Raw genomic sequence first — 26,845 nt, forward strand, 5'->3', positions numbered from 1 at the left:
AGCTCTGTTTGGATAGCACTGTTTTGAGGTACTGGGCACTAATGAACACCTCAAATGCACCACTCTCCAAGCAGTGGAACGCTTGGTGTATTTGGTGTTGCCAATTTTCTTGTGCGTTCCAGTGGCTTCTGACCGTTCCTTGCAATTACACTGCAGAGTCTACACATGAATGACAACTACGTACAAAGTAAAGGAGGAATGAATTCAGGGACTGAAAACAGAACCTCCATTGCCATGTAAACACAGTCACACTCTCCCCCTAAGCAGGCCAAATAAACAGCAAGCCTGTGTAACATCAATCTGGACTACAGGAATCAATGGGAGTTTTGCCATTAACTTCCCCGGGAACAGACTCGCATCTTAGATACAAATACTTCACACCACTGCAAACAGTATTTATTTTACAAGTGTTGCTCAGTTCATCGAGATGGCTGGAGTGCGACGATAACACAAGATCCCTTTTTACTCTGACTATTCCTGCCAGTAGATTTGTGTTCCTCCTGTTTCCCCTTATGTGTGGGCTATGTGATATAGGCCAGGATATGCCTGTGATTGTAAATAGCCATATTCTAGTCGCTTCTAGTGTATATTATCTGGGAGTAAATTTTCCATCAAAATGCATATTATATTAGCAGCTTCATTAAGAGAATGGTTCACTTATGCACAGACTGAGTGCTATGCTTTGCATACAGAGTTCAGGATGCATCTCCAAATGATGCTTTTCACCAGCCTGTGAGAACACCACATGGATTTGATTTGTAGTTTGTTTGTTTTGCTCCTTTTGCAGCAGAAGATTGGGAGGAACAGTGGTGCTGACAGCCAGAAAGTACTGCTGAAATGGAAAACAAGCTTAAAAAACCATCTCTGCCTGTTAAAAAAGAAAAACCAACCCCAAAATAGGATTAAATCCATTTGGGCTGGTGCAGCCAGTTGGTGATAACGCAACCAACATGGCTGCAAAGTCCGGATTCACCTCTCAAGCTTTCAAGCCAGCACAGATTGGGAGCCTTATACACTTGCCCTTGGAAAGGAAGCACTACCTTAGAAGAAGCACTACTGTAGAAGAACTGCCGTTCTCCTTCACCAACGTCTTCTATGTGATGGAAGGCACAACACTGGATATGTCCAGCAGCCCTGCAGCAGCAGCCAGAGCTAATCACACCTCAAGCTAATTCCAGCATGAGGATGGCTTATGGAGATCTACCCTCCTAGGATGAAGAAGAACACAGAGTGTTTTCTACTGTGCTGTGGAAAGCAGCACAATTTGAAGTATAAGATCATTCAAATGAGGAAAAGGACAGGGTAAGTCAGGTTTTTGTCTTGTACACCTGCAGTGAAGATGTAGTGTCTTTGACGCCAACGGAAAACTACATTCACTTTGAAAGCTCTGGCTTTGAACACCTCTCTCTGAAGATGGTGGGAAATTAAGTGCTAAATAACAATAACCTAAAACCCCATGAAAGCACTCAGCTGGAGAGTTTCTGTTTGATGCATCACTCCAGGTTCTGCAGGTGGCTGCACGCAAGGGCTGTAAAAGCAACACACCTGAGCACGCAGCATTACAGCTGGAAGCACAACGCCATTCTTTCCACAAGAAGATTCGGAGCTATTTCAAACAGTGGAAGTTTCCCTCTGAAATACATCCGCAGGTTCAGAGCAAACACTGGAATAGCACTGGCTTGTACACATTGCATACAGTTTACCACTCAGCCTTAGCTGATATTTTAATCAGAAGAACTTGAAGAATTTCAGATTCATTGAAGAATTAAGCCACCTGAAACACACCAAGCAGTTAAGTAGCTCTTTAAAAGCAGGGCAAGCTGGGAGATACTTCCATACCACAGAGAAGGCTTCTGCAGTGGCCAGAGTAGCAGAAAAGGCTGACAAGAAAGGACTATGAGAGATTTAAGGTATGGACTAATGGGTTTGGGTTTGTTTAAATGTGATGGTCTTGCCTACAGCTGGAATGTTTGCGTTTAGTTCTCAGTTCCAGGTGCCTTTGTAACTGTTCGAAGTCTAGGCTCTCGTTGCAGCGAGTATTTCTGAACTAAAAAGCAGTAAAGGGAAATAGAGAAGGGATTATAATTCTTTCCTGTGAGGGTGCTGAGGCACTGGCACAGGGTGCCCAGGGAAGCTGCGGCTGCCCCATCGCTGGCAGTGTTCAAGGCCAGGTTGGATGGGGCTTGGAGCAACCTGCTCTAGTGGAAGGTGTCCCTGCCCACGGCAGGGGGTTAGAACTGGAAGAGCTTTAAGGTCCTTTCTAACCCAAACTGTTCTATGAGCACAGCCACAGGCTCACGGATGCGTTACCCGAGTCACTCACTAGGGACTTCGTATTGAGAAACCGTGAACCCCAGTTTCTCCGGACATCGGTTCTTTAGAGTAGTGCTACAGGACCAACGTTTACCAAGGTCTCCTGAGGGAACTCGGGCAGCTTGCTTCTGCAGCTGCTGAGTGACACGGTCGCTGTGCGCCTTGGTCCTCGGACTAACATGACAGCTCGCAAGAGCCATGACGGCCCGAAACCACACCATTCCCGGCGCGGGGCTGTGCCCCGGCTGGAGCGGACGGCCGGCTCTGAAGGCGCTGGGATGGGCGCTCAGACCCCGGGGCCGCACGCCTCGCTCGCTGCCCGCTGTCCCGGGAAGCCGTGCTCCGGCGCCGCGGCGTTCCCGAGGAACACGACGGCTCTCCCGGGGACCCTGCCGCAAAACTTTCCTCCGGGGCGCAGGGACTCGCCGGCTCCTTCCCTCCCTCCCTCCCTCCCCTCGGAGCCGTCGTCGAGGAAAGTTGCCTCCGCGCCGGGGTCTGGCCCCGGTAAGGAGAGCGCGTCCCGCCGCCAGCAACCGCTCGCCCCATGGACCCGCCGCCTGTCCCCAGTGCGGGGCTGCGGAGCTCCTTACCCAGCCCCGGCACGAAGGTGTTGAGGAAGAGGCAGATGACAGCCACGGGGAACGGCATGTAGGGGATGGCGGCGCGCAGGGGGCCCTTCTTCTCCCGGACCTGCACCACCACCCCGCTGGACGGGGCCGCGCCCCGGCTGGGCTCCCCGCCCGCCGCGCTCTCGCCGTCCTTGGGGAAGGGATCCATGGCCGGCGCCGTGCAGCCGAGGCTGGCGGTGCCCCGCCGGGCCACCAGCTGCCGCCAAGCGCGCTCCCGCCGCCGCGCGGCCCCGCGCCGACCCCTCCCCTCCCCGCCGCTCCTCCCGCCCCTCCCGGGCTGCCGTGCCCGCCACGCCGGCGCCGCTCGCTCCGCGTCCCCGCGTCCCGTTATCCCGCATCACCCCGGGGGGGCTCCCGCCGCGCCTCGCTCCGTGGCCGGTCACCGCTTGGAAGTGTCCCTGGCCCGGGTGACTGAGGCTGTTTGGGCCGCGCTGCTTCCCCCCCATCGCCTCCTGTGAGGGGTGTCCGGCCCCTCGCGCAGGCACCGAACTTGGCCAGCTCGTCGGGTTCGAGCGTAAGCAGGTAGACTTAGGGTGGATATAAAGAAATTCTTCCCTGTGAGGGTGCTGAGGCGCTGGCACAGGGTGCCCAGAGAAGCTGTGGCTGCCCCATCCCTGGCAGTGTTCAAGGCCAGGTTGAAAGGGGCTTGGAGCAACCTGCTCTAGTGGAAGGCGTCCCTGTCCGTGGCAGGGATTGGAACTGGATGGGCTTTAAGGTCCCTTCCAACCTAAATCATCCTATGAAAGCAGGCTGGGCTGTACTCAGGACTGTGGGAACATTTGGGGTGTGCACCCCTCTGAGGGATGCTGCCCCCCCCCATCAACCGAACTAGGATGGGGAGAGAGGGCAAGAAGCTGCTTCAGCTCGATCTTTGGGAAGGGGAAAAGCCATTTTGGTATGAAAGAGTGTAGAAGGGGGTGAAAATAATGCCCTGTGCGGTTCTAAAAGTAGCTGTGCTGTGAAGGTGTAAGAAAAGGTGCAAATTGAACCCACACTTGTTTATTGCTTGAAAAGCCCCACTGTAAGGGGGAAGAGGAGGAAAAAAGAGGACAGTTGCAAAAATCAGAAGGAAAAGAAGAATATACCCCTACAAAGCTAATCATGGCTTGGGACAGTGTAAGAATATACTTAAATTCACATCAGTATCACTAAATGAAATACCCTTTTGTAGGGCTGGTAATTATTGTTTGGTATGCAGTTTAGTGGGTGAAATGGTACTAGAACTTGATCATTTCTATAGTAGAAAATTATAGTGAAGCTGGTAACTGCAGATAGGGTTCAGTGAGGAAAATAGAGAAAATATTAAAGGCATAAATACTGATATAAAACCTAAGTGTGACACATGGAAGATTTTTGCATAAGAGATAGAGGAGAGCCTGTGTCTTATATGTGCTTCAAAGCTGTGTTTTTGGTAAGGAATTCCTGCGAAGAATTTAGATCCAAGCATAAGATCTTTAAATATTTATATATAGCCATTGGAATGCCACCTGACAAATACGTGATTCAACAATTCAATTGATTTCAGTATGACTTAGTACCAGGAAAAAATTAGGTAAACTCAATGACACAGATGCAGAATCCTGTTCCTACATTGTATTTTCTTTATATTTCTAACAGCTGGGTTCTGAGCCATAAAATTGTAGACATCCCATGTGAAATCTCTTATTTTTAACTTCAGGCTTTCTTTGCTGATCTTCTGAGTGCTTTTCATCCAAAAAATCTTTTCACTTCATTGTGATTAAGCGCACAGTTCAGACGTGTTTCTGGAGTGTATTAGCCAGCCTGGCTTGGCTATTTATTGTTTCTTTATGGTGACATTTATTTCTATCAAAGTAGTTCATGGCAGCCTATTGTATCCCCTAGACACAAAGCTGCTGGAGAGCTGCACTTTTCTCTTGGAAAGATTTAACGTAACTGATGTGAATTTGATGTTGGTTGATCAAACTGCAGTCAGAAGAGAAATCTTTATGATATGAATATTGACTGATTGCAAGGCAGTTGGAATGCTATCAATAACTTGCAGTGATACAATTCTCTGTCGACTCAACCAGATGATACACTGATAAAGGCTCAGTCATATACAGGTGAGCCTACATTACCTATACTGAAAACAAGCAAAAGGCCATCATAAGTGTAGCCCAAAATGAAAAACCAAAGATGAAGATTAATTAAAACAATATCTTGTCATAAATACTTAATAACAGGTTGTGCTTTTATGAAACGCTTCCTTGGAAGATCTCAAAGCATTTGACAAATGCGAGTTGATGCATTTACTTCTTCAAGATTAGTTGGCAATATGAGAGGCTCGCTCTATCCGCTATTAAAGCGCAGCTCTTTCTAGACTGAGCTGCATCATTAATTCTGTGCTGCCAGTGTTTGTGGAGGTTCTCAGGCGCCTCAGGCAGAAGTTATGACTGGCTGGGAGTGTATTAAAGGTGCTGTCATGTGAAAGTTGTGACGTTTCCAAGCTTCTCTCTAAACAAGTGAATTGGTGGCAACATTACTCTGCTGCGATTGTTTCACACTCCTCAAGGGGTGTGTGGTAACCATGCAACCCATCTCATACTGAGCACCCTGGGCTGCAGCCTGTATCATTACTCCAGGGACAAGATTCTGTGTGCTGGAGAGGTGAAGTGAGGAAAGACAGTCATTAACGGAGATGTATGCTGGGGCCTAGGTAAAAAAATGTAACCCAGGGCTAAATGTTTGTTGAGGAAAATAAGGTTATCATTTATTAAAAAACAGTAATATTAGTAATAAGAATGCTAAGACATCATCAGATTTGATCTTTTAAAAACTCATTTCACTTCTCAGCATGAAAGCAGCTCACAGAACCAGTATGCATAGCGTTATTTGTTTGCAGTTGAGATAAGAAATGGTTAAAACCAGACAGACAATCTAAACCTGAATTCAAGCTCCCCTGGCTCACGAGTGTAGCACCAGTGTATTCACACAGAGGACTGAGGATGCATCCTCCCCAAGCCTTCTCCAGACTTCTCTCCATAATACTGCTATGAGAGGCAAGCAATGTAGAACAAAATCATGGAATGGTTTGGGTTGGAAGGGACCTTAAAGCTCATCCATGGGCACAGGGACACCTAGGGATGGGGCAGCCACAGCTTCTCTGGGCACCCTGTGCCAGCGCCTCACCACCATCACAGGGAAGGATTCCTTCCTAATGTCTAATCTAAATCTACCCTTTTTCAGCTTAAAGCCATTCTTCTTTGTCATGTCACTACTTGCTTTTACCCAAAGTCCCTCTCCAGCACTCCTGTAGACGTCTTTTAGGTACTGGAAGACAAGCATTGCAGCTGTGCCTCAAGGGTGAATACTTTGTAGTCTTAAGAAGTTGAAATACCTTAATCTCCTGGATGTTTGGTGAAAGAGTAGGGGTTGTAGTTGGCCCAGGTGGCAATAAGACTGCAGGGCATCCTGCAGGTGGGTGAGCCTTCCGCACTGTTGTAGCTCTTAAAACCAAAGTAGTCTGGCCTGTGACTTCCTCTAGTGTTGAAAAGAGTGTCTGTAGTTGCCAGGTTCTTGATAAGCGAGCATAAACAAAGAACTTGGTTGTGAAATAGCCTTGTCCCAGTGCTGCCAAGACTGAAGCTGGACCTTCTCATGGACAGGAGCCAGTGGTCTTGTTGTGAAGCCTTTGTCGTTAGTTATACTGCAAGTGGACGCTGCTGTGGGAATTATATGCTGGAGCTTTGATCAGTACCCTGAGAGTTTTGTGAGAGTCATGCCTGGAAGTGTCCAACATGTGACTCACGGTCACCAAACTCCCAGCTGAGGGCAGAAGGCGTTTATGTCACAGGCACTAGCTGACTTCCAAGGAGCTGTGATGGGAGATTTTATAATGGGAGATTTTCCCTTTGCTGGGTTTCCACACTGGATAAACGAGCTGTATTTCAAACAATCTGCAGGTATGGGGGTTTTTAGTTACACACCAAAGGGTAAGGCAAGTGCTGTCAAGCTGTTCTGGGTTCAGCAGTAGCAGCTTAAACCACAACACAGGCCAAAGAGAACATCAAGATCAGTTGGTTGTATGAGTTTGCCCTGCTGTTGCAGACTAGCTTTTCCTTCTCTGTGTGCCTGTTACTAGTATTTAAGTTGTTCTTATGCAGTCAATAGCAAATTAGAGATCCTGCAAGAGGAAAGAATGGTGCTGCTGTCTTACAGTGCTTTGAGGACTGGGTGCAGTTTGCCTCTCGCTTTGGAAAGGGAGGAAACCTGCAAACTGAATACCAGTGACACATCTGCCATAACTGGGGGTCCGTCTCTTAAATACACCCCACTCTTGGGCCTGGATCCTTTCAAAGTAGTCTCCTTAAGTACCACACAAGCATGCTGAGAGACAAAACCAGACTCAAGCACAAATCACATTAGAAGTCTTATTAACAAAGACAATAAGGAGCCAAGCAGAGCTACTGCTCACTAACAGTCCCTGGGGGCAGCTGGAGCCCTGCAGTCTGTGCTCCAGTACACCACTGTAAATCCAGCATTGCTCCACGTGTTGTAAAAATAATGCTGAAGTGGATTCTTTGTGCCCAGGCTGGTGGGAATCCTGCACTGATTCCAGTGGGAGCAATAGTCGCCTCATATTTATTAATTCACCTTCTGTTACCTGAATTTGTTGAAACTGTAGGAAGCCTTATTCTTTCCATGAATTTCTATTGGCCTCAGACCTTTTAATGGTGGCGTTGGCAGCTGAGTTAGGCTATGTCTTGAGAGTATGTGATGCTGCCAACATCACCAAGAAGTGCTAGGATTTACCTGTGTCTGCTACAGGTTGAGAAAGATATTAACCTGCAGTGAAACCTGCAATAGTATCAGGCAGCTGTATCACGTAAGATAAAGAAAGCAACCTGACTGAAATACCTTTCTACTCTACTCGTCTTCTAACACCAGCTGCTTGTCAAATGGAAGTCCTTTGCTCTGAACTGTACCGTGCTGATAACTCTCTGCCACTGAAATAGCATTCTTTGTTTTTCCTTTCTTCTTCCCCATCATTAAGTGTTTTTGGTGGGGATGGACCTGAATGACAAAATTTGGAGGCAGATTTTAATTCACCTCCAAACATCCCCAAAAATCCTTAGGGAAGAAAAGGAGTGACTTAGTTTGGTCTTTGCTTGGCTCATTTCGTACTGTCTATATTTTTAACTCTTTTCTGTCATTGAAATAGATGCATATTCATCTAGCATTCCTACATGTTTCCGTCATGTTACTTGATTTAAGCGGTCCTTTCCAGCATGAACTAATTACTGATCACAGGCATTATATGACGCTCCTGGGCATGTGCTTGTTGTAGGTGCGGGGACAGGATGAAGTTTCTAGGGGTTAACTCTTGTGATATTTAGTATCGTGGATTACTCAGTTCTCTTTTATCATGGTTCAGAGGATTGTGCTTGGAGATGCCCAAATCTTGCTGTTTGTGTTTTCCAGGCCCATTCCTACACCTCACAAATATAGTCTTCTTTTTCTTTTTCCCCTCTTTCCCACTAGTCACGATCTCCTTGTCCCGTCAGTCTCAATGTCTCTGCAGGATGATCTGTTTTTCCCTTTCTGCCTTGTCCCATAGCTTCCAGTACCAGCCTTACTCAAACACTGTCAGATTCCTGCTGTCTGCAAGCGTACATAGCCATGTAAGGTCCCTACTGCAGTCAGTAGAAGCAGATCCCCAGGTCTTCCAGGAATGATCAAGTTTGCTGAAGTTGAGCATCTATTTCTCCGGTTAAGACTGGGAGGAAACAACAGGAAATATTTGGTATCCGCATGCATTTGGCTTCCTTTCTGCTTCTCCCTTTTTGGAAGACAAACATTTAATGGTTTAGTACATTTCACACAAAGCAGAACCAAGTATCTGTGTGTTCAGTATTCTGCCAGAGACTATTATTTAAAAGCTGAATACTGTTACCACCATGTAAGATGAAATTTGTCGTGCTGTGATCATGATGGACCTGGGCAGAGTTCAGAAGCCTAAAATAAACCACAGCAGAACTGCAGGTGGGAGAGAGATACCCGTCTCCATAGAGGAGCACGAACGAGCAGCAACAGGCAACTAAAATGATGCAGTAAGGAAATATCCTGTCTGTGTAGTGAAGCACCTCTAAATTTAGGTGCCTGAAAGATTAAGCAATCCTGGAAGGTAAACAGGAATGGATTAGTAGGCAGATCTTAGTGGGTTTAGGGTATCTTAGTTACAACTTAAAGCAGTGTCTGGACAGATGAGATTCCCTCCTTTGTACACTTGGATTGACCTCCTCCAAGTCATTATTCTTGGGCATGTTTTCTAATGAGGTGAAACTGGAGCTTTCTTCGTACAGACTTTCAGATTGTCTGAAGGAGTCAAATTATGACTCTCCTGTGACTTGAGAGTAGCATCAGTCTATCGGGTAAACTGCTGCAGAGCCATCATGCTCTGCCTTAAATGAAATTACTCCACAGATCAGCTTTTCTGCCACTTTAATACTTTTTGTTTCTCAATAAAAGCTGCTTCAGACAGGATTAAATGTTATGTCTTGTAAAACAGACTTTGCAGAAAGCTGTGAAATAGAAAAACATATGCTGTTCCCCTTCCTTGGGATTTGCTTGGATCGTGATGCTGACAGAGGTTTGATTTGCCAGCATACATAGATTTTTTCTTCTGGAGAAAGGTACCCATCTATTTGACAAACTGTGAGGAATGAAGTCCTCTGTTTACCAACACCAGAACAGTAGAAATGCATGCTTTTGTCACACTGTTCTAGCCCTTATCTGGAGGGATTAATTTTAAACATGAATTACAAGTCCAGGAGTAGGAGGCATTCAGTCCTTGTTTCTCTGCTACAGTTGCCTGTAGCTTTGCAGTCTCAGTTGGATGGAAATCAGCAGCTACTGTGAGATGGGTCACATGTGAAGAGGTGTAAGCCATAAGCACTGCTGGCTAGATCAGAGGTTTCCAGTGGGATGTGGAGTTCTGTATGTGGGGCCTAAGAAGTTTTATGCTTTCTTAAACATGGCTGCTTGGGCTCTGGTCCCTATTGAAGGCTGTTGTACAGCACTCTGTGGGACAGCAGTAGGTCTCTCATCTGTTCCAAGGTGTCAGTATCCTCACCAGGTGTTTTAACAGTTCCAACCAGTCTTGCTGAGAATAGATAAAGGGTTTTGTCTGAGGAACGCTTCCTTGAGATCACTGATGGGCTGGGAAATGTAAAGATCTCAGTTTGGTGTGGGTTGTTGGGTGTTTCTATATAGCCCCGTGGACTTCAGGCTGGGATGGGCCTCAGAGCAGTCATCCTGTGAGCTACAGGGAATCTCCCTTTGGTGTGTAAGAGCCTATGTAGAACCTCTGTCCACACTAGACTGGGCTCTTCACAAATGGTTCAGCAGGCCTTGTCTTATCTTCAAGAGGGATAAGTTTTACCTGTGCACTGTCAAATACTTACTGCAACATGAACTTTCTGTGATGCTGCCAAGTCTTTCTCTTACGAGCAAGTAGGGGACTTAATTTTCTGAGACTGTACTGGCTCATTTTGTAAATGCTACACGGACATACAAATTGTAGCAATGTTCCATGGCTATTAGGAATTAAAATAGGAGAAAAATGGTATTTTTAAGCTTGTTCAGCAAAAGAAGAAATTGCAAAGCTTCACTTGAAGCATAATGCACCCAACTAATGTTGGCAAGAGTTGGGAATGTAAAAGTGCAGATTGTCATAATCAAGAAGGGAATGATGACAGAAGCTGCTTCTCGCGCAGTGGGAGCTGATACTACCAGGATGCAGAGGGACTGAATGTCCTGTTGTAAGTGGACTCAAGGAAGGATGTGTGGGGAGGGAGGCTGGTTCCTCATTTGTTTTGCCAATTCACCTAATTGTAAAAGAGTTCTTGTGCTATTTGTGCACTACCAATCTAAACCACTGCTTGTGAAGATATATTTGTTTTCTTCCTGAATCCATCTACTTCTTTCCCACCTCTCCTGTTGAAGCTGGAAGATTACGTAATTTCTTGTCATATAAAAACACCTGCTTAAATTCCTTTTAATCGAGGATGGGATTAATGTTGCATTTGCTGATCACGAGTTTTCTTGCCTATACAGAGTATACCTGGTGCATTCATTTGGAGAGATGAGTCAAGTGCAGTGGCGACTAGGCAGGAAGTGTTGTATAAGCCCTGACAGGGGTGTTTACAGCGGAGATGATTACATTTCCGAATTTCCCAGCAAAGAGGTGCAACAGGTAGGTAGATCCTGGATAAAGGACAATGGTGAGCTCAGGGAAAGAAAACAGCATAGCTGCTTTTGGCTTTCAAAGGCTGAGGGAGAGAGGGAAGTCTGCAGTTTTCCATCCTTGACTAAAACTGCCTCACTAATCATTAATCCGACTTCCCCCTTTCAGTGCTAAAGGAGACTTAGGGGTCTGTGCTGAGGAAACATGCCCTGGGCTCTGTGTCACAAATAACTGGCAAAAATCTCACTCCAGCATTGATTCTCCAGGGCTCCATAGGAATGCTGGCTGAGCCAGCTGGAATACTTATTAATGACATGGCTGTAGAGAACTGCCCAGTCACGTCACCAGAGACTGGGAGATTTGATCCAGTGATCCCTGAGCATCCTAGTGCTTCATCTGTAAGATCAGTTCACATCCAAAGTTTCTATTCTCTCTTATGAAACCCTTACTGTAGTTACTTGAGAACCTTTGCTCATGTGCTTCCTGTTGAACAGACTTCTAGATTAGGTTCTGCTGTATATAAAAGAGCATTTCTAATGTCCAATTAAACTGGAAGATCCATGCTCAACAGATTTGTTAAGTATGATTCTCCATCTAGTCATTATCATTAATGAAGTCACCGCTTCCTGAGTGGTTCTCGTGTGTCCTTAATTAGCACTTCCATTCTGTATCCACCCCCGCGCTGGGGAAGTCAAGCTGTGGATTTCTTCCTGGATCCTTCCTAAACCTCGTATGGAAGTTTGCATACTTCCATGTGTATGAACTCGCACCTCTCCAGACCACCAGCTCTTTTGCTCCTGTGGTCTCTTAATGCTTAGAAACAGTGTCCACATCCCTCTTGCCCTACTGCCAACAAACAGTGCTGTGGACAGTCGTGTACCCCAAAGGTGCATGCTGCCTTTTGAGACAGCTGCTTTGTACATAAAGGATTAAAATGGCAGCAACTGTGTGAAGTTTTGGCCATGAGAAGCTGGATGCTCCTGAGTTTTATCTTCCTGTGGCACATTCAGCAAGGGCTTTTACTGAGGCCATGCAGGGCTTCTGCCACTCAGCTGCCCCTGTGAAACTGGCAGGCTGAAGCATGATGAGCCTTGCTCCTTTGATTCATGCGCTGCTGTATTATCTTATTTATTTTAGTTAATGGCTTGAGTTTCATTTTTCTGAGACAGATCCCATCTGGCCCTGATGTTTGGTCAGCCTTGTGACATTCTGAAGAATTTTATAACTATTCTTGGCATGAGCTCAACTTCTGACAGTGTTTCTGCTTTCTTCACTAGAAAATGTATGGCTGTTCTTGGCATCTTCTTCACATTCCCCATTCCTTATAAACATTACACAGAAAACTTGGTGTCTGCTGCTTCTGCATATAATCTACCCTTCCGAGGGGCTGTCCCCTCAAACATGCCACGTTCTCCAGCAATCTATAATTCTTCTTCATCAGGGGAAGCATTTGTGCTATAGGTCTGTCAGTCTCCACTTGCTGCTTTGCTCATCAGCTTCCCATGCTCTTCTGATTTCTTTGTCCCTTGTTGTAGGCTTCCACTTGCTTCTGGTGGTCTGCCTGGGGTTTTAATCCAAAATTGCCTTCTAGCGCACAGAAGGGGAATAGCTGTGATTATAAACTTTGCAGTTAGGCTGCAGATGCCGTGTAACATTGTAGATGGAACACAATGGAGTTAGTCCTTTATCTCTCCAAGGCAGGTGGAGCTAATTCTAAACACCCTTAAAATCACTTTCAAATGATCTAAGAGTAGAAAACGGGCCTTCATGGGGAGGTCAGCAGAAGATTTGATTGATGTATGTACTTATGCAAAGAAATACAATCCAAGTGTGGGTATGGCTTTTCAGCCTTGTTGACACTAGCCATCTAGTTGTGCCTTTCATAGGATGGCCTATTTGACGTCTGTCTTGCTCATGAGTGGAAAGTTAACTTTCCAAGACAGAACAGAAATTCCAGGTTCTTGCTGGCGAGTCCCAAATCTCTTTGCTCCCTCTTTGTTAATTCACAAATTCCCAAGGGTCCTTCTGGATCTGTTCAGTGCTGTACCTCAGGCTCCACTCACTCTATAAATTAAATTCATAGTCCTGGAGCTCCCTGGTAAGTTCCTAACCTTTAATCTTTTTGAGATGTTTGTAAGATCCTAGACTGGTTTGGGTTGGAAGGGACCTTAAAGCTCACCCAGTTCCAACCCCCTACCACAGGCAGGGACACCTTCCACTAGACCAGGCTGCTCCACACCCCGTCCAACCTGGCCTTGAACACTGCCAGGGATGGGGCAGCCACAGCTTCTCTGGGCAACCTGTGCCAGCACCTCAGCACCATCATAGTGAAGAATTTGTTCCTAATATCTATATCCTAATAATCCAAATTTCCCCTCTTTCATCTTAAAACCGTTTTCCTTTTGTCCTATCACCACATGCCCTTGTAAAAGTCCCTCTCCAGATTTCTTGTAGGCCCCCTTTAGGTATTGGAAGACTGTTATAGGGTCTCCCCTGAGCCTTGAGATAGTCTTCTCTCTGTCTCCATAATCTATTGTTGATATGCCTTCTGTTCAAGAGCAAAGCTTTCCGACGTAGCTATTTCTGTGCACATACAAAGGTATCATGACATTACCCACTCACATACTGTGTGATTCTGCTATGATGGTTGAACTCTCTCCATGAATATTCATCAGTGACCCCAATTTAATGGAGAACTATAGATCTAGGAAGTTGCAGGCTTTGCGTGAAAGATTTAGGCAGCAAGCAGGCCTCACAATTGGGAGCTGTTACAGTTCTGTGGAAGTCTGTCACTACTGTCGGGGACAGAAGTAATTTGATAACTTTGTCAGCCTAGCAACATGGCAATCCTTCAGGAGAGTTTTAAAACCTTCCCCCATATTTCCCCATGTCAATAGATTCGTTACTATTTGGAGCTTGCTAGCCTTTCTATGGGCAGGAGAGAGACTTCTGCCAGAAACACTGTCAGAGCAAACTCCCCTGCTTTCTGAAAAGAAAGGGTAAGCAATGTGATCTTAGGGTCCTTTCCAACCCTAACTATCCTATGATTCTATGATTCTATGAATATCGAAATAAAACCATCGTTATTAAGATTTGAAGGGAATTCCTGCAGCAGAGCAGGAATCCATCCAGTCCAGCACTCTGCCAGTTGCTGGGACCTCTGACGGCCCACTTCTAGCTTGGCTTTCCCAGGATGGTTTTGTGAACATCACTCTTGGTCTATGTGTGTGTTCTAGTCTGTGGCAAGATCTCCTTCCTCTTCTGGCCTTATTGTTTTCTCACAAACAGGTAGTTTGCCTCTGCTATCAATGCTAATTCCCTAATGACATGCTGTCTACTGTAGTGCTTTTTGTATTTTGGAACTTTCTTGGTAGTGCTGGTCAGGGGGAGAAAATATCCCATAAGAACCCTATGGATCTGTTGATACTGAGGTTGCATCAACAGTATCCCAGTAGAAATGGAGAGTAACAATAGGAAGAATATTGGGATCGGTAGGGGAAATTGTGTGGGCAGGGTCTCCCTCCCTCTCTTCACTTAGTCTCTTAGCAACAGCAGGCCCAACGGGTATGGCACTGCTTGCTGGGGGTGTGAGTCCCCTCTGTCAGATGAAGAACAGAAAAGATTTAGCAGGGAGGAGATGGGGGGGGATGAGGAAGAGTCGGTAAGAGCATGAATAATATCACAGTGGGAGAGAAATGACAGAAGATAGCTTACTTGACACACAACCATCAATGAACAGGTTATTCTTCTAGTAGCAATGGGATGCCAGTGATGAAAAAGTATCTCAGGCTATGTGCAACCTCAGGCATCACTTGTACTCCTTCTTGTTATGATCCCCACCGGGCTTTTGACAGGGGTAGGTACCATTAATTAACATCTAAGCCAGGCAGCCTGCCGTCTTTACCTGGCCTCAGGAATGCTGCCTGGCTCACCTGTGCCTTCTCTGCAGAACAGTAGCGTAAGCGCTAAGACCTCCTCTTCATGCTATCCTGTTGCTGTACCACTGCGGAAGTGTAGTGGAAGACTGTTCCTACGAGATCAGAGCTTCGATGCATCAGCCACTCAGGTACCGAAGCCCTAAATCTTTCCTATGCGTTACAACCTCTTTCTCAGTTGGTTTCTAAGGGTCTTCCCTCATATATTTCTTGAGCCTGCAGAGTTTAGTATGCAACAAGGTATTTAAAAGCTGTGTGTTGCAGCCAAGTGCGTGATCCTCTGTGCTAACTGCATCTGCGGTAGCAGCGACCTTGGTAATGCCAATACGTGTGTTAGACTACGGACTGAATCACACATGTTAAGTCATTTCCCACATTATTGCTTCTCTGAAATATGGTTCATGTTTGCTGTCTAGTAGGTAGGTTGTGTGGGTTTTTTCCTTCATGTAAATAGCTTTTTTTGTATCTAAAACACATAGTTTCAATCAAAATGGGAAAGCAGAGGTGAAGAAAGGAGGCTGAGACACAAACTGAAATGCTCTGCTTAATCTTTTTCCTCTGAAAAGGTATCAGTGTATTCTTTTTTCTGGAACTGTGCCATTTGCTTCTTTATACCTGGAGAGGCATTATGTTAAGGCCATTATGAAGCATTATAGGTGATGGCAAGGAAGCAGCATAACCATAGCTTACAAAGACACTCTTTTTCATAGCCACAAGGCTATTTGATGTTGAATTGAAGTCTTTTCAGTGTGGAAGTATTATTTCTTCCTTACTTTTATATCTTTCCTTTTCTTCTAATGCTACATTAGCACATAAAACAGACAAAAGAGAAAAGGATTCTCGTTTTTATTTTAAACCCTGTCTGTGTGCCTGGTAATGCCATTGGTAATGATGACATGCAAAGTATTCCATAAGTCAAAACTAGCTCTTGAAGTCAGAACTGTATTTTTAATCTGGCTGTCTTGACACTGACTGGTGTAGTTGGTCCTCAGCTTCTCTGCAAACACAGACCCTGAATTCTCTTCCAAAACTAATCCAGATCCAGCTCTGAGCACTTCGACATACCTCACACCACAGATTTCCTGTTCAGCATGTTGACATTTACTTAGAACTGCAGAAGGTGTATCTGCCTCCACTCCCCTTCCAAAATATGCCTGAAATAGATACTTTTAAGGCAACTGGTATTATATTATAAGGGAAAATTCATTGCTTGCAGGAGGGTGATGGCAGATGATATGATAGACTCTCTTCCAGATCTGATTTCTCTCAGGGGAGACTATTATATAGGTAGAGCATATCTGCAACTACCACCCATTCCAGATGTAACTGAAGGTACACTGCACTGTGAAGATGCCTGATTATTGGCACCTCTAATTTAGACTGTCGCTAGCGAATGGACTGTTGACTTCATGGTGTGTTCCTACATATATTGGCCTACATAACAGCTACAGGTGATAGGTCCTCTATAGCTCATCTTGCAGTGTAAGCCACTGTAGTATCTGTAACAATACTGGGTTTAGATTGTCTTGGGTTCAGTTGTTGCCGTGTCTGACTGTGCTGTGAATCACACAGGGAGAGCTAGCAATCACAGAGCTGGTGCCACTGGCCCATCAGGCGGTAAAAGGAGAAGTTAAGGAAAATGAATGTACTGAAAAGGAGGGAAAGGGTGCTTGTGAATGAGCCTTCAGAAGAAAAGCTGCGGGGGATATAGCTTAATTTCAGCTAGCGATAGTGACCTGGGGTGAGAAGCAGAGGTGTCAAAAGAGGTACCGGAAAAAGCTAGTAAAGGTAAAGGAAGTAAAAATCAAACTATGCTAGTAAAATCAGTCGGAAAGCGTGTTTTTCAGCAGACCTACTAGGACTCTATACATACAGCCTTTTATCAAAATCAGTAACTACCTTTTAGAAGCAGCCAGTTTGGTCTCCGCACTGAAAGGTGCTGGGTGTGATCCTGAGGGCCCTACACCAGGCCAGGTTTCCCTCCAGAAAGCAGGAAAATAGGTTTAAATGCTAACTAAAAATAGCTGTAAGAAGCCTGAAAGAAAATAAGAGAGAAAAATAAGCCATTTTTTTAAAAAGAGGTTCATGTCCTGTAATTTTGTATGTATTGGTGCTGCTTCAAACGACATCAGTGAAAAAATAGGCTCCATAGTCCTGACCTTTGTCTTTTAAGCTTGAGAAACAGAGGGCTTAATCTGAAAAGCCATCAAGCAGAATGAGTATGGAATCTCACCATGACTTCTGGAGCATGGATGTGGCAAAACACTCACTTCGAAACCCCTGAGTCTGTATTACAGTAGAGAGCCTGACCTACAGCCTCATCCCCTTCCTGAGAAACATGTTCTGTTTCTCACATCACCCAAGCAAGAGAAAAGCTACAAACAGCACTGAGCTGACAGTTGTATGGGTATTGCCAGAGCCAGGACAGAATCCAGCTCATGCCTCTGTGCTTGCTGTTTCATTAGCAAAGATAAGATTTACAAAAACATGCGGAACAGATAAACTGACTAAGAATTCCTTCTGTAAACTCGGATTTCTGGCTTGCTTTTTAAGGTGTTCCCAGCAATCTGTGTTTCCAGAGCTCAGGAGATGCTGTCAAAACATTCCATGTTTGTTGTATTGCTCAGGCAGTGCTAAGGAAGGTAAAGCCAGTGTTTCCCAAAGCATTGTCATGAGCAAAAAGGAATTACAGCGTCGTGACTGAGTCTCTGAGACCAGAGGCAGCCATGAAGATAATCAGAGGACTGGAGCACCTCTGCTCTGGAGGCAGGCTGAGATATGGGCTTGGTCAACCTGGAGAGAAGAGAAGCCTCTGGGGGACCCTAGAGCAGCTCCCAGTGCCTAAAGGGTCCAACAAGAAATCTGGAGAGGGGATTTTTATAAGGGCCTGTAGGGACAGCACAGTTGGGAATAGGTTTAAGCTGACAGAGGGGAGATCTAGATTAGATATGGTGAAGAAGCTCTTCCCTGTGAGGGTGCTGGCACAGGGTGCCCAGAGACACTGGAGCTGTCCTATCCCCGGCAGTGCTCAGGGCCAGGCTGGACAGGGCTTGGAGCAACCTGGTCTAGTGGAAGGTGTCCCTGCCCATGGCAGGGGTTGGAACTGGATCAGCTTTAAGGTCCACTGCAACACAAGCCATTCTACGAATCTCTGATTCTCCCACTCAGGTTGACCAAAGAGAGTATGAAAGGTGACTTGCAGCTGGTATCAAGATGAAAAAGTCTTTCATTTATGTTCAGCATGTATAAGGTCCAGTTCTGGAATCCACACCCTTCCAGAAATACCCGGGCAGTGAAAAGGAGATTCACTGCAAGGAGCCCAAAGGTCTCCTTGTTGCAGAGTTCTGTATTTTGACCCCCTCCTGGCTCTGAGCAAAGGTACACCATTGCCAGGGATTTGATTTTCTCATTTGAATGCTCTGCAACAATTTAAGCCTTTTGCCCAGTGTTGTGCTAAATTAGGTCAGAGATTGAATCAGAACTCTGGACTATGACTATGTGTACCTCAAACCAGAATCCAAGTATGAACTTAACATCCAGGGACCGCCTCTAGACAGTTTAATTCATCTTATGTCACAAAGCAAACTTCACAGTGTAATGGTTCAGGAGTGTATTTCTTCAAGCACAGCAAATGCTCTTCACCTTGACCTCACATCCAGCTTAGAAATATCTCGGGAGCTGATAGATTTCATCTACCTTGGCTCAGAAATGTGAGCAGTTCTTTACACATCAGGTATCTCTTATACACCAGTACACAAGCTATGCTGTCACTACCACGGTCCAGAGTTTTATTCACTGCTGTAGCCTTACTGTTACCTAAAAGGAGATTTTTAGAAGGTTTGTCTTTTCTAAATGACCAGCACAAACATCCGAATTTCATTCTCTTTCAAATTCAGTGCCACCACTTGACCCTTTAAAGCACAGGCACTGAAGCGGTGTTTAATCCAAATGCCATTTCTAAGCAAACACCCACAGAGTTATTAGGCATTTGCTCAACACGGTACATCCAACTTACATGAAAAGGACCAAGCTGAGACCCATCTGCTTTTTAAGCAGTATTTGGCTCAATCACCAAACCCAAGAGCAATAATAACAGTTTTTACAACAGTGGTTTGTGCTTGTCTGGTAAGAGATTTTACAAGGTAACAATTTCTCTCTCCATCAGTACTTGGCATGACCCAAAACTGTTCCTAACGTGTCTGCCTCGCTAAATGCGTGTTTACAAGCACTTTGAAGTACAGTTAGTAGTAACAGAGAGGATTCTGTTGGCTTCTGCAGAATCAGGTTTGCCCTCCCACGTCTGATTTTAAAAATGGTCACTGTTAGCTTTAATTTCGGCATAGACAAACAAAAGCTTTTATCAAAAGTATCTTTACAAGAGCCCCCCAAAACCCCAACCCTCTTTAAAGCTTTACACTGGATTTTTTCACCTAGAAAGCAGTGAACTCTCAGCAGTCTTGAGGAACACGCTTGTGGAGCATCTGTGTTTATGTGAAAAGGGTAGAGCAGAAATGAAGTGATTTAATACCCATTTCTTTGTTAAGGAAAGCAAAGCTGCACTACCCCGGAACTGAGCACCTGTACAATGAAATGCTGTTCTCCTTGGATCTAACGATGGGTTTGCTTTCATTGCAGTGAATCCATGATTTCAGCTATATTCTTTCTTAGTCGACAGCCCTGTGACAGGGATGTGCAACAGCTTCTCAGAGGTAAAAGAAAAGTCCGTTAGTTTGGAGTACATAGGTTTTTCCTTAATATTTTTTCCATTTCGGGTGAACCTTCAAAACTAATTCAAACTTGTTTTATCTTCCTTTCAACACAGGAAACATCTTCCTTTCAACATAGGAAAGATGGGCCCATGTCAGCAAAATGTGACCAAGTAGTACGACATCAAAAGTATGGAGACATCTTAATTGCAGGCCATTCAGCTACTTCTGTCTAGAGGATATATGTACACAAACATATACAAACTGTCATTTATCCCTTGGAGGAGGAGGTCTTCTCTGAGCAATTCCAGCACACAGCTCCAACAGCTTAGTAAGGGCAAGTGTGAATATCTCAGCCAGCTGATCTAAGGCCAAGGGATCAGCAGCTATTGACTCATTTACTGCAAGAAGTGTGATTCAGTGTACACTTCCAGCTGAAGGGACAGAGAAATTGGTGCGTTGGATGGGGCTGAGCCCCAGCCCTAAGATGTTGACATTCAATCATTGCTGTGACTTTCAAATCTTCCTTCCCTCACTGTAAACGCAGGATGATCCATTTGCTCTCACTGACACACAGCCACCAGTGCAGGTTCAGTGACTTGTAGCCTTTGTGTTCACTTATACGGAGTGCGCTTGTACTTAAGTCTTAATATTTAATTTATAACAATGTTGTCACACTTGCTTATGAAATTAATGATCCCGGAGATGGGAGAGAGGACATAGCTTAATTTTTCCTTAAGGTTATTCCTTAAGGCGGACAGTCCTTCTATTGCTCTGTGCCACGAACCATCACATTCCCAAGCAAGTAATTTTAGTCTTTTCTGGACTTGTGTAGTTGTCCTTGTCAGGTACCTTCCATTAGGCTGTTTTCTTTCAAACGGATAACGAGTATGTAAGTTTGGCTGTTTTGCCTCAGAAAAGCAACTTAAAAATCCACAAAACTCTTTCAAAAGATGCCATGAAGATTAAAACTAACAATAGTCAACTGACAGCTTTTAATTATACAGGATTGTTCTAGAAAGAAATCTACTAATAATGTTCAACAGATTGTCTTCTAAGGGCTTCAACAGTTCTAGACTGTGTAAATCAACCCCCATTTCCTTGCTAATGACAACAAAATCTTGTTGACAGCAATGAGTAGGCCAAATTATCACTCGGTTGGAATCTCACTATTGGCTTTTTGTGCCCTGTCACATAATTTCTCTGCTTGGCTTGTTCCTTGAGACAATTTACTCTTGCTTCTCCTTTAAAATCGGTGTTCCCATTTCACACCACTGTCAGACAGGTTAACATGGCAAACCCATTTCCATTTGGGTGCTATAAGGCTTTTCATTCCAAGATTAAAATGTGCTCTAGGAATATTAATTAATTAAATCTGAAAGCACTCAGATGAAGTCAGTGGGTAGCACATAGAGATCGTTCCATTCTGGAGAGCTGTTTAATTGATTATAACAATACTATGTAATGCTTTAGAATAGACAGTAAAGAAATAGTGGGCTTACTTGAAGCCATTTTAATTTCCACATGGGAATTGCATTGCAAGCATCACATTTATTAAATAAACACCCGTTGACAGAGAGGTTGGGCAGCAGCCAGTGAGACTGTTTGTCTGTCGGGTACTGTGTGCAACTGCAATGGTAAACAGGCATGTTTGTGGTTTGATACCCTCACAGAGACCTCAGAGAAAGACAAGCTATCTGTTCCAATAAACCTGTGTAATCCAAGGAAAGAAGCTGTTCAAGGAGCCAGTAAATAGCATGTTTCTGAGTGGTCTTGCTTCTAATGAGTATTGTTTTCATTAGGAAAACAGAAGTATATATTGGGAATGTTAAGGATTGAGATAGTGGAAATTAAACTGACGTTTTTGTTAGCTGTAGATTAAAAAGTTCTACTGCATTTCGTAACTGCCAGTTTGTCATACTTTACACAGGAACATTGGAAGGGCCATACTTGATCAGAGGAAAGGTCCATCTGGCGCAGCATCCTGTCCCTGGGCAGTGGCCAAGAAAGGATGCCGAGGGGTGAACGTAAGAACAAGGAAAATCAATAACGATTCTTCTTCAGAATGCATCTCCAGCCTTCACTTACCGGTGGCTCAGGAACTTCCAGTCTTATTCTCAGTGCATTTTCTAAGACTAACAGATTCCTATTTGATACTGGAGGGGAAGAAAAGGGTATTTGGCATAGATGGCTTTGTAGATCTTGAGATGTGTCTATTGTTAGTGATGCCCAAAGTGCTCAAAGGAGAAAAGCTGTTTAGGTTCCCGTTAGTCTGTGGAACTCAAGGATAGCAGCGTTTCCCATCCGTTCTCCATCTTGTTGCTTCCCCCAGTTCATGACTAACTCTTCCTGGCCAAATAAGAGCTGCCTCTCTGTACAGATAGAGGTCATGTTGCCAATCTTCTCCCATTCTTCCCCTCTCCTCTGTTTCTTATTCTCTCATCAGGCAAAGAATTCTCCCCTGCTGCACACCCCTCCAGGCTTTAATGTGCAATGAGGGAGCACAAGGCCAGCTGCCCTCATGGTATTTCCATCATGACCAGGTTCCCCAGGAGCCTCTGCACAGGACTGCTGATCTCCCCAAAGCCACAGGAATGAAGCTGGGAATCTCAGCTGCCTGTGAAATTGGTCCAGGCAAAAGCAGACACCCCCCAATACAGAGCTTTCCTGTAAAACCCTTGCCTGGATAAAGTCTGTGCAGGTCTGAGCCGGCTTGATCCAGGTCACTACATCCAGCATGATTAGAGGCATCAGGACCTTGTAGTGAGGTTGGAAAAGCAAACACAATCGAATATGAAGGAACTCATCTGGAACACATATCCTGTTGTGTATTTTGGAATTAACAGCTTTTCTTTTCTGTTTCCATAGTAACACTGAGGTGAAAACAATTTGCTGTACAGTTGGCATACCGGTGGAGCTCTGGATGCAGGCCCCCCAAGGAACCAAGGCTTACAGGTGCAATGTTGTTTGACTTCCTAAAGTGCAATTGAGATGTCGGTACGGCTCACAGACAGAGCCAAGGGACACATACCTGGAGTGGGAGTATGTACCCAGCAGAAATGAGAATAATTTATTATAGAGCTTTCCCTGTCAGTGCCTTGTCATGAGCATAATTAAAGGGGTGTAATTGATATCAGTGGGGGCCCTGGAGTCATCTGCCATGTGGCTCATGTTTGATTCAAATTACTGCAATGCTCCTCGTGTGTCATCAGGACACGGGCATATAGGCAGATTGAAAACGCACTTGCCACTCCATGGAGGGACTTGAAGATGTAGCTGTGCACAAGCAATGTGTAGGCAGTGCCTATGTTGAACCTTGCCTTCTCCACACAGCCGACTGCACACAGGTGATGTTATATGTGGATGCTATGGATATCTGTGAAGAACTGGATTCAGATCCTCCAGCCCTTGCATATCAGTTGCTGAACAGATGGTGAGCCATCATCATTGTAATTTCATATTCCAGGCTCATTGAGAGGAGCTGTGAACTGGCAATTTCTTTTTCTCAGCTTGGGACTAGCAGATCTTTAGAAGAAATAACTATTATTATTATTAAATATTATCATTATCTCTAGGGAACTGCTGAAACTGGGGCGCCTCATACTAAGTGTCCACACAAGATAAAGGCCAGTGAGAATTCCTTGTCTCTAGCAGTTAAAGGAAGAATGGACCTAATCTTGGTATTAATCTATGAGCTATACCTAAACAAGCCTCACTTCCTTTGTGCCAATGCCAATACCCTTTTGCTGCAAGGGGCATCATTTGGGTGTGATCAGGTGGATGGAAGGTTATGGTTCCTGCTCCCACCTTCTTCTAGCAATAACTGTTCATCATACTCTCCTAACTTCTGTAGTGACCTGGTGCAAGTCACTTACCTGTCCTCGTTTTATGTCATGTTGGAAGAGGGTATGTTAATGCAGCTGGTTGCTGTGTTTGTGCAGTGCAGTGGGGATCTCTGGTTCAAGCACAGTAACTCTTCAAGCCACTTCAGCATGATATCAAGCATCCATCTGATGATACCATTCATGTCAGATGAGTACGAAAGGCAATAAAAAAACCTTGGTGAACAATTAATAGAGCCAAAGCCGAGCTGAGAAGCTAAAACCATAAGTGTTGTCTCTGTTAGACGGCAAGGCAACAGAAGCTGCAACAACCCATTCTTATATAACGAAGCGATTATGTTTTCTCAGTCTCACAAGTTTCTGAAAACACAGCTTTCCACTGATAACACTTTGAGGCTCTTCAGGGAAAGTCTGGTAAATAAGCAGTCATTATTGCAAGCATGGTTTGGATCCTGATTCTTCCTTCAGAAATGTCTTACATTTTACATCTGTGCTGGTACCTATCACACCTGAAACGGGTCAAGTAGCTGTCACTGAGGGGAGTAGCAAGTCACTAAGGGAAGATCCCCAATAGAATCAGAAACGAACAAAAAGCCATCATATCTCGGGGGGGGGGGAACAAGAAGCCTGAGTTAACTTTCATGGTCAGAAAGAGAACTAAGTAATAAAGTTGTCATAGAGTTTCTCCAAGCCATTTTTTACCCTAATACTAAATTATAAGAGCTGCAGTAGCAGGCTCCACAGACGAAACTGTGCCATGCATACAAATGAAAAATAAATTATACATAGCTCTCTACAGCAAAACTGTAATTCTTCCCATTAAAGCATTGAGTGGACTGAGGGAACCTGGCTTTTATGGCTTATAAAGACCCTTAGGAAAAGAAGATGCTGAAAAAGTGGTAAATGCTCCACCCCTGGCAGTGTTCAAGGCCAAAACGGACAGCGCCATGAGTGACATGGTCTGGTGGAGTGTATCCCTGCCCATGGCAGGGGGTTGGAACTAAATTATCTTGAGGTCTTTCCAACCCAAACCATTCTATGATTTGTCTTTCTAAAGCAATAACAAGTAATATTTGAGGCCAAATTATTCATTACTCTTCATAAAGCAAAAAAAGGCAACTAGGACTTTCTAAACTAGTAACACGGGAAAAGTAAAGATGAGCCTTCAGTCAGATTCTGGGTACAGCTGGCTGTTAAGTGGGGAGTTTTGAGACCCAAACATTAAATGGCACATGTCTAAATTGGGCTGCTCAAGCCCACCTCTGTGCCTAAGGACTCGACCTGCTCTCAGAACACACAGGGTCTTCAAACCAAGGAGCTGCCAGGAGCATGTGCACAGTGCCCAAGCATCAGCATCCATCTAGGTGTGCAGGTGTGTATTTCTGAGAGTGTGTTCTCCTGATCTTCATGCACATGAGGAGAACGTGCTCAGAGCGCTATGTGAGTAGTGCTCAGCTGTGTCCAAAACTCAGAGTCCTGTGGGACTATATTCAGAGGTATGTTAAGCACCTGCAGCTCCCCTCTGCATTCCCTAGACCCTGGTCAGCAGCTGGTTCTCTTCTCACAGCAATTATTCACAGGTGTCTGGAAGCAATGAAACCTGTAGCACTTTGTCATTGTTCCAAAACGCTGAACCCAAATGAAATTGCTGGCAGAGTTTCTAAGATAAAGTACAAACTGCTACCTGTGCAGAATACCTATAGACATAGTTTTGGGGCAATAATTCTGAGCTCTTTAATGACCACAGATGGTAAGGACTCTCTCTGAGCATACTTTGAACCATAGTAACTGTAGTACCTATAACAACTATCAGCAAAGAACCCCAAACACATAACAACTCCTGTTATAGAAATTACTCTGGGGGTAAAAGGGATGATTCAGAAGGTGAACTATTAATCCATGTAGCACGTGGGCGTTGTAATGTTCCATCCAAGGATCAACCTTATTTAGTTTATGAGATTTGACAAGATCACAACTGTCGCTAGTAAGGCTAGTAGCCTTAGTAATACAAAGCAGTGCTCTAATTTACAGATGTGAAATCTGCCATCTCAGATGAAATACACTGGTAATACTCAAGTTTCTTATAGAGCCCTCAGTCTCTTTGGTGAGTCCAATTTAAGTAGGCAAAGGGAGAATAAATCCAAGTTATATATTGCAAATGCTGCTGAAAATAGCCTAGGAAAAATAATGTTAGGACTATGCGAAAGTCTGTTAAAATAATCAGACTTGCACGTACGTCACACCTAGTCTCACAGCACCTCACAAACATTAGCTACCCTCAATAACCAACATTCCTGTGATACAGAAGTGTAGCACCTATTTCTCTGTTTTATAGAGCTACATCAGCTTCCAAGGAAGAGATGATACATTTAGAAAGCAGCAGAGGAGAGGCTGTGACCCTGGAGTCTTGGTGACCTTTGTGCATCTGGAAAAGGTTAGGACTACTTTGCTATTCATATTCCCCAAGTGGGGAAAACAGGTAGAGAAGTCCCCAGCAGAGCAGTTCTGCAGCCAGACTTGGGCTGCATTCGAGCAGTTGAAGTGTGGCTTTTGCACACCCCAGTCACATCCCATGACCACCACAGAGACTGTGTGTGAGCAAATGATCCTGGAATATTCCCCTTCCCTGAGGAAAGGAGCCAGGCAGCTCTGGGCTCCTCTTTGCACATCACTGTAGACTACAGCTATGTGCCCATTTCAGTGTCACCTCGCAGTCTAACCCCTAGTAGGCTACATTTTTTCCCTGCTGTCATGGTTGAACCTCAGCCTGCAACTAAATGCCAAGCAACAGCTTGCTTATTCCTCCTACCCTTGCTTTGGGATGGGGAGGAGAATCAGAGTTAAAACTCTTGGGTTGAAGTAAGATCAGTTAAATAATTGAAATTAAGAAAAATATAATTATAATAATACACTAATAATAGTAATGAAAAGGAGAGAAATAAAACCTAAGGGGAAAAAAAGAAGCAATGCACAATACAATTGCTCACCACCAACTGACTGATGCTCAGCCCATCCCCTAGCAGTGATCAGTGGCTCCTGGCCACTGAGCATGGTGCTTTCTGGTATGGAATGCCCCTTTGGCTAGTCCAGTGTCCTGTCTCTGCTCCCTCACGGCTTCTTGTGCCCCTACTCACTGGCAGAGCACAAGAGACTGAAATGTGTTTGATTTAGGGTAAGGACTACTTAGCAACAACTAAAACACTGGTGTGTTATC

General features: G+C 44.7%; 1 protein-coding gene and 1 long non-coding RNA gene across 6 annotated transcripts in view; one reads left to right on the forward strand and one right to left on the reverse strand.

Annotated features, from left to right (window-relative positions):
• STUM (stum, mechanosensory transduction mediator homolog) overlaps positions 1–3,152 on the reverse strand; it is a 43,575-nt gene extending 40,423 nt beyond the window's left edge. For all 4 annotated transcript variants that reach the window (XM_065679756.1, XM_065679758.1, XM_065679759.1 and 1 more), the window contains exon 1: positions 2,904–3,152. In XM_065679756.1, coding sequence (XP_065535828.1) covers positions 2,904–3,090 — 187 coding nt within the window. In that variant the 5' untranslated portion in view covers positions 3,091–3,152. The remainder of the gene's footprint in view (positions 1–2,903) is intronic.
• Positions 1,691–24,309, forward strand: LOC136014766 (uncharacterized). Of its 2 annotated transcripts, XR_010612862.1 has the most exons (5): positions 1,691–1,910; positions 19,719–19,792; positions 19,906–19,979; positions 21,720–22,744; positions 23,123–24,309. It is a non-coding gene; the product is annotated as an uncharacterized LOC136014766 (long non-coding RNA). The 2 variants fall into 2 exon arrangements; XR_010612861.1 differs by having other exon boundaries at positions 21,720–24,309.
• Positions 24,310–26,845: the final 2,536 nt, after the last annotated feature.

This window comes from Lathamus discolor, chromosome 5, assembly GCF_037157495.1.
Source record: "Lathamus discolor isolate bLatDis1 chromosome 5, bLatDis1.hap1, whole genome shotgun sequence".
In the NCBI taxonomy this organism is placed as follows: Eukaryota; Metazoa; Chordata; class Aves; order Psittaciformes; family Psittacidae; genus Lathamus; species Lathamus discolor.